We start from the raw sequence: 8,207 nt of genomic DNA, 5'->3' as shown, positions 1-8,207 counted from the left end.
TCAATAATGTGTGATCCTCCTGCCTCAGCCTCTAAAGTGGTGGCATTACAGGAATAACCCAGTTTAGGAATATTTGCCAACTAAAAGAAAAGTGAAGAGATAAAGCAAGTAACCTGGCCCCAGAGTGAGTCCACTTTCCAGTCAGTAGATCTTCAAAGTGACATGGAGTCTGCCCTGATGTCCCACGACTGCTAAGTGTTTACTGTTTACAGATATTAAAGAACCGATTGCAAATTCCCAGGAAGTAAAACAAGTAAACCTCAAACTTTGATTTCAGAGGAAAGACCCTCCCACTCGTTTCACATTGCCAACAGAAAGCAGAGCACTGACACTAGGACGCCGTAGAGACCGTGTAGTTTCCACATTTATTTTAACGTAGCACCCCAGTGTCACAACATGTACATTTCCCAAGTTGGAAATCCTTAACTTACTATGTTCTTCACAGATTTTTCAACAAGTGTGAAAAAGAGGCAGTAAAGTTAGCATGAGTCTACAAATCACAATCCAAATATAGGACACTCTCGGGGATTTATTTATGCTTAAGGTAAATACACAGAATGTTCCCAATGCTTAGCAAATGAACAAGACTCTGGCTGAGTTAAATATTAGCACAACTTGTTAGCACAAAATCATGAAAAGACAGAAAGCATCAAATATATACTTTTCTGTTACACTGTTTACTGTTACATGTACCTGCAGTGAAAAAATATAATATACATTTTTACCTTCAAGGTTAAAATAGACAGTCAGCTCATTATCTCTCTTAGCCAGTAACTATGAAGCCTAAAATGGCTCTTTTTGCCTCTGGCTTACTTACATACCTTACTTGTGTTGAAGATGGAAAGAATGGCAATTCTAGTTCTAAAGAAGAGGATATTCTTGCTTCCCAAGATAGGCTCAGTGGAAGCTGATACATAAGTTGACTTGAAACAAAAACTACAACTTAATTGATCAAAGTGGCATATGATAGGTTCTGTGTTCAGTCTCATGACAGAGCTTCCTGAAAGAACTTTAGGATCTAGCCCTATTAGCCCAGACTGCTATGAACCTGGTACCTGAGGGTTTTCTTACTCTAGTCCTCGAATCCCTTTAAGCCCTCTTAAAGCCTGCTGTCCTCTGATCTTCAGAATCATAAACCTAGTGCCACTAACTTCCCACAGCCATGATATCAACTAGGAGCAAGACAGGAGAAATCACAAGACATGCAAACTAAGCATTCTCCAATAGTAGCCAGGAAAGTTAGGCTTCTGTGGTACCAGCAACGGCAACAGGCAGGGATGTCCATGTGTCCTTTACCACCATGTGTGTTTAGTCAAAGTAGACAGCAATCCTACGAGCCCAAAACTAACTACCCGAGCTGCCCAGCTCATAACCACACAGTGGCTGCTTCAAGCATATTTATAAGATGTCCTCTGAAAGCCTGTTTGGGGCTGAGCAGCAGCTCTCAGAATCTGCATGCTTTGTTTTTAAAGTCTGGTCCTCCTTGTCTGCTATTCTTGAGAGATTCGTATAATTAGATGCATTTCTCTCCAGAAACAAGCGAAGCAGAATGGTCCACTGTAATGTTAATTCAAATTGCCATCAGTGACCAACCTGTCTATGCTAGTGGGCTGTCTCCATGAGCCCATGATGAAAGAGAAGCAAGATGTGCAAGCTGAAAATTGCACACATCCAGATCATTGCTTCTTGCTAGGAACTTCAATCACACTGAGTCATGGCACAAAAAACTATAACACTCATAACTGGAGTGGAAAGTCAACTGATCTGTTGAAGCCTGAGTTTTAAGGGAACACCTGAAATAGAATTAATCAGCTGGAACGAGAAAAGCAAGCCCCTCGTGTTGTATTTAGTGAGAGGGGGAGATTTCTTTAGCCACTACTTCTTTTTCTTCACACCCACAATGTTCAAACCACAACCCAATGAGCCTCTTTGTCAGTCATACAAGGCAATCTATTTATGATAAGATGGTAAATTGTTTTTACATTTGTAAGACCTCATTTCCTTGCTGACATCTAGTCAGAGGTGTGACTGTAGTTTGTGTTGAACAAATGTTTTAGCTTTAAGGTGTTAATACTATAATTGAGCTTAGAAAAAGACATTTTCAAATGTCTTTCTTGATTGCAAGAATCACATCAATTCCAGATATTGTCTAAGTGATATTCCAATTATGTATCTATTATGTCCATGGCTATGAGACCATTCAGGACACAGACAAATGTTCAGAAATACTATACAATTGAACACAGCAAAAGAAAAACTATTTTACAATAGTTAAGACATCGGTAGGAAGTCAAAAGAAAAGTTCATGGTTTTTGATTACTTATCTCTAAAATGTGCTAAAATGGAACATTTGTGACCCAAGCGACCAAAGATATACTGGAGAGAACTAGAAGCTACTACAAATTGAGTTCACTTTTACCATAGTAGTATATTTGAGAAAGTAAATGCCCACAGAAATATGGGAGTGGAATCTATTCAAAGCAATAGCTGTTGGAAGTTCTGCCAAGATTTAAAGCAACGTACTACATCATCAAAGGTGCGGCATTAGAGTAGTTTCATAATATTATTTTCCCTCAAATTTTAATTTTATTTAACTTTGAGAGAAATGTCTAGACCTAAAACTCCTTAGAAGACACGTTTATACTTAAAGACTAATTTTAAGTCAATAAAATTCAACATGATAAATAGAAAAGGCTTTCCAATCTACTTTTAGGATAGAGAGAGGACTAAGGACTAAGGTGGAATCTATAAAATCAGACTAGCATCCCAACTCTACCACTAGCTAAATATTTCTGTGAATTCCTGGGCCAAAAGCTCCCAGTTCTTAGGGCTGTAATTTTCAAATGCTAGCTATAGGAGAGAAACACTGGCCCTGCCTAGCTCTAACATTCACACGGGCACAGCTTCCACTTAGCAGACTCCTTTCTCAATTAGTACCAAACATTTGTTTGATACTTATAAAGTGCTTAGATCTTTTCAACTAGAACAAATATCTGCCTTGATTATCACATTACACATCCATTTTTGCTATTTACCATTTGGTTTTTGCTTTAGGTCTATGGATAGAAAGGCAGCCACATGCTATACACCACTTACAAGAGATGCTAAAGACCCCAATAAGCCCACAATCAGTTACTACTGTCTTTCATCTGTAGAACTGAAGGATCCCCATGCAGTAAGACCATTGAGAAACAAGGCAATTAAACCCCCATGAATGGAGACAGTGTTAGCCTTCATTCTGTAGAATTCTGCCCAACTAGCAAATCTGCATCTCTCATCCCTCATCAGAGAAGTTGTAACAGATGGCAACTAATTCCAGAGCAGTTTTATAGGTGATTTCAATGTATTTGCCTTCCTATATCATGTTAAAGACTCTAAAGAGCAGTATCAGGTATTGTAACCCTAAAAGTGCACATTCTAAGAAAATACAGAAAAAGGGATGAATACTAATCATATAATAATATGTATTTAGATAGAAACAAAATATTTCATTATAAAAATCTATTTCTAAGCAACTAATAAACTGATGATGAAAATTAAGTCCAGCTAAGAATACTCTGTGGTCTGTGTGTTTGTGTGTATGTGTTATTTATTGGTGAGTGTTTTAGTGCAATGCCAAAATTAAAATATTAGTGATGGGCTGAATTTGTCTAGAATGGATGCTGTCCGGGTTTGATCCCCAGAGTCACAGCGTCACTGGCGAGACTGTGAAACTCAGAGGGCTTTGATTGTCCAATGCAAGTTTTATCCTTTAAGGAAAACAATGCCAACTAAATAAAATTCCAATCTCTTCACCCGGTGTCATTTACTTCATGGGGAAACACAAGTCAGCGTTTTTAAATTCACAGTATAGACTAGCGTCCCTTAGGTTGTGTCTAGTTGGTAGCTATGAAGTGCTATCCCGAATGAGGGCATATGCACCGGAAGATTCTAAGATAAGGTGCATGTTAGTCTTTCCTGTATTGAATGCACCAAATGTCAAATGTGCTGTGGAACATCTGCAGTCAGAACCCTGTTGGAAATTTGTCACAGCCCCCACGTCCCAGCACATGGAAAAAAGAAATCACCTAGGAATTTGCACTGACCCATTCATAATCTTAGAGGGGGTTAAACTCAATCCTGAGCCCTCCCCACAAGAGCAACAACAAAAAAGGCAGCCAAAGGAGAAAAGGAAATGCAGAAATAGTTCAAGTTTTAAGACTTCCCAAATCAAATCAGTTTTAAATCCTTAAATATGCATGGAAGAGATTCAACAATTTTTCCTTGAAAAAACATCGTCTGTTTGAATCCTTCTCTTCTTTTGTTAAACTACTGATAAAGCTTGCCAAAGGAACAGGGAAGTATTAAATAAATTTTTATTTTTACTAAACACTCTCAGTTCTATTGAAATAAATAGCTTAATCTTACATATTGTAAATTTATCCAAAACCATTTCAAGAAGTACCCTGTGCACACCACATCCCACGATCCAAAGAATGAGTAAGTTGGCAAAATGCACAAGAGACAGCAGGCCATGCTATCAAAGTGATGCTAACATTGGAGTGCCCTGTTGACTGGTGAACCAGGAACCCTGTGACCCTAAATGCCAGTCATTTCCTACTTTCAGTTGGGCTATACTACTAAATTTCTACAGGATACTGGCTTTCAACAATTTGAGCTTGCTTTATAACACTTCCATTAGAGTCAGCTGAGATCTTCTGAACTGTGTATAAAACCAATACTTCCCATGGGCACACTTTACAGAGAACAAATAGTCATGAAGCCAGTGGGAAGATTACATTCTTTCATGATGTCTCCAGACCCAACACATTTGAAATCCAGGTTAACATAAAGACAACAAACAACCAGGGATTGTTGGAGAGTTGGTAGCCATTACCCTTCCCTTCTCGGCCTGGATACCTGGGTACAACAACAAATAGGTAGCAATCTGCTACTCATATTCGATGGGTGGTTTCCAACATTTATAGAAATGTTATCCCATGCAGGATAAAAGTAGTGATCTGGAAACTACTTTGATCAGGCAAGGCAATTAAAGTAAATTGTGCTTGCCCCAAAATTTACATGAAAAGGATTAAATTATCTAAGTTGATAGCCTAGATTGGCCAAGTTGAATAGTTCATTATCAAAATCTCCACTCCACAGAGGTATAAAGACCCATTCTGATATTTAATAGAAAGCAATAGTCATGTATTATTTATAGCTGACATATCAAAATGGCACTAGAGAAGTGTTTTTTGACATATAGTGGTAGAGGGTACAGTGTCAGTATAAATCTGATGCTTTAATTGCATTTCAGCTTTTGTTTTTATTATTATCATGCCTAAGACTATCCAGTTGGAATCTACATTATTCAGGAAACCAACCTACTGTATATAACATACATACAAGAATAAAATGGACAGCCTGGTAGTACATTATTAAGTTCTGTAAAAATTATAAATTCTTTAAATAATTCTCTGAACTATCTGATAGAAGACCAATTTTAATAAGGAGAAATATTTAAAAGTGGTTAAATGAGAGATAAACTCCACTGACAATTATAGCTTTTAAATCATACTTAGGATTAAACTGGGGGTTTTCTGTGTATTAGGAAGCACTCTACCACTGAACTATATCCCTAGCTCTCTTTTTATATTTTATTCAAAACAGTGTCTCAATAAGTTTTTCAATATGGCCTTGAACTTGTGACCCTCCTGCTTCAGCCTCCCAAGTAGCTGATAATTAAGATTTTAAGTACAATAATCAGTTGAAGACATTTTTACTAGCACTGTAAAATATGTAAGAGAAGTGCAAAAGAGAAAATCATACAGATTATATTGTGCTGCTCACAGCTTTTGACATTCAGACATCTATGACAAGTAGTTGGGTTCAAACACTCAAAAGAAAGATCTTGGCAGACAAGGTCACCCACTGTCACTCAAGCCTTGAGGATGTCACAACACTGTGACTGGACGAAGTTGTTCCAATTGGTTTTCCAATGCTATCCGTTCTTGATGAACCTCCTAAAATGTAAAAAACAGAGGAAGGAAAAAGAAAACACATCATTTCTTAGGTTCATCTCTATTTCTTTATACAGTCAAAAGAAATGCAGAACTGGACCCACAAACACTCAGGGATGTTGCCTGGAAGGCACCATTTTCAATGCTGGTGATTAGACAAAGAGATTCACAATCACTAACCTATCAATGCCTTTCTGAAGATGATAAATGCAACGGATCAACTTTTCTTTGCAAGCCTGCCTTAGCCTCACTCTGTTTTGATGGGCTCAGAAGGCAGCATAGAAAGACATTAAACAGTAAAAAGCCAATGGGGGAGAACTAAAAGTAAAAGCAGACTCCCAATGAGACACCTCAACTAAATTTCTAGTTGCGATCTCTGGCTTCTTTTCTGGCACAACAATACTTAAGTAGGGATGAAAGATAAGAAGAGACATTGGTCATCCTTCCACCAAAGTCTTTTGTCCAGGCTCTTGCACATAATACAGCCAGCTTAAAGTCATTTCTGGGAAAGAGGAAGACGAGAGGGACAGTAATCTATTTGGAAATTTAAACTGTATCATTTTCCTTTTACTAAATTTATTTATTTATTTATTTTACATTCTGACTGAGGTGTCCCCTCCCTCCTCTCCTCTCTTTCCCTCTGTCCCCCACCCCATTTCTGTCCTCCTGTTTCTGTTCATAAAGGGCAGGCCTCCCATGGGTGTCAACAAAACATGGTCTATCAAGTTGATGTAGGACTAAGCTCCTCCCCTCATATTAAGGCTGGGCAAAGTAACCCAATATGAGAAATAGGTTCCCACAGCTAGTCAGAGTGTTAGGAATAGACCCTGCTCACAACAAACTTTGAGGCTTAAAACAGAGTTTTCAGAGAAGAAAAAAAGGATACATAAAGGCACTCAAGTAGAATTGGTCAAGGTGGGAAAGAATTCTTATGTAAAGGCTCAATTCTGAGATGTTCCAGAAAGCCAGCATACACTGGAAACCCAATGTACAGAACTCAATGAGTATTCATTCAGTCACACTCCTAGCAACCCATCTGATATATCATATGCTACTCTAGCTATGATGGTATCAGCAAAACCCAAGAAAGAGCCCTTATAGGGCTTCTATTCCAATGGATGGCATTTGATTGAAGAAGACAGATTTCAGTGCATTATTTAAGATAATTCACTGGAGAGCAATAGAGTGGGTTTGGGGAGAAGAAAGTATGACTAAGGAAGGTTGCTTAGAGGCATTGCAACTTGAGCAGAGACATGAATGAAGCTGGAAGGAAGCTACTTAAACACGTGGAGTGAAGATATAAAGGGTGACTAAATGACAACAACAGAGGCTCCAAAGGAGCAACTGAGTTTTGTCAACGTGATATACAAAAAGGATGGAGTTCAGCTGGTAGAATGCTTGCCTTAAAGGGTTCCATCCCCAGCACACAAACAGGCCATGGTGCCATGTGCCTGGAATGCCAGCAGCACTCAAGAGGTAAAAGAAGGATAATTAAATGGAATACATTAGTGAATCTGATGTCAGTCAGAGCTACATAAAATCCTGTCTCAATAAAACAAAACTGAAAAGAAACAAGAAAACAATGAATGAAGCTGGTCTGCCCAAAAACTGAAGGAGCAATGAGGGGATAAAGCCAAGTAAAATAAAAAATGAAGCAAAATGATATAAAAATACTTATCAGTTCCAAAGACAACTGAATGTCTTTCCAGGGTGAGGGTACCATTTTGTAGTCCTACCACCCATGTATGACGCTCCAGCTACCTTCCATTGATGGTGTCATTTTCTGTTTCAGCAGTTCTAAAAGTGTATAGCAGTCTGTAAACCTAGCTTAAATTGTCATTTTCCAAGTAGCCAATAATGCAGAATCCCATCTTATATGTATATATGTCATCCTTATACCCTCCTTGGTGAAATATCTGTTCCAGTATTTTGCCAATTTTTAAATTGAGATATTTGGGTTTTTATAGTTCTTATTTTTAAAAATTTTATTTAAATTTTTCATACAATATATTTTGATCATATTCCTTACACTCCCCGAACTCATTCCAGATCCTCCCCCACTTCCCAACCCACCCAACTTCATGTTCTTTCTCACTCTCTCAAAAAGAAAACAACAGAAAAAAGAACAAAAATGAAAGTCAAAATAGATAAACATGTAGAAAGAAAGAAAATCAATAAGACAAAAATACCAAAACCAAACAAAAGGAA

The 8,207-nt window shown here is 37.9% G+C and overlaps 1 protein-coding gene across 11 annotated transcripts in view; it reads right to left on the bottom strand.

Annotated features, from left to right (window-relative positions):
- Positions 1-358: 358 nt before the first annotated feature.
- Reps2 (RALBP1 associated Eps domain containing 2) overlaps positions 359-8,207 on the bottom strand; it is a 294,750-nt gene continuing 286,901 nt past the window's right edge. For all 11 annotated transcript variants that reach the window (XM_057759194.1, XM_057759200.1, XM_057759196.1 and 8 more), the window contains one exon: positions 359-6,002. In XM_057759194.1, the coding sequence (XP_057615177.1) occupies positions 5,934-6,002 (69 nt within the window). In that variant the 3' untranslated portion in view covers positions 359-5,933. The remainder of the gene's footprint in view (positions 6,003-8,207) is intronic.

The sequence above is a fragment of the Chionomys nivalis genome, chromosome X (genome assembly GCF_950005125.1).
Source record: "Chionomys nivalis chromosome X, mChiNiv1.1, whole genome shotgun sequence".
NCBI classification, from domain to species: domain Eukaryota; kingdom Metazoa; phylum Chordata; class Mammalia; order Rodentia; family Cricetidae; genus Chionomys; species Chionomys nivalis.
The sequence above is the reverse complement of the archived record's forward strand: the minus strand, read 5'-3'. Positions and strand labels throughout refer to the sequence as shown.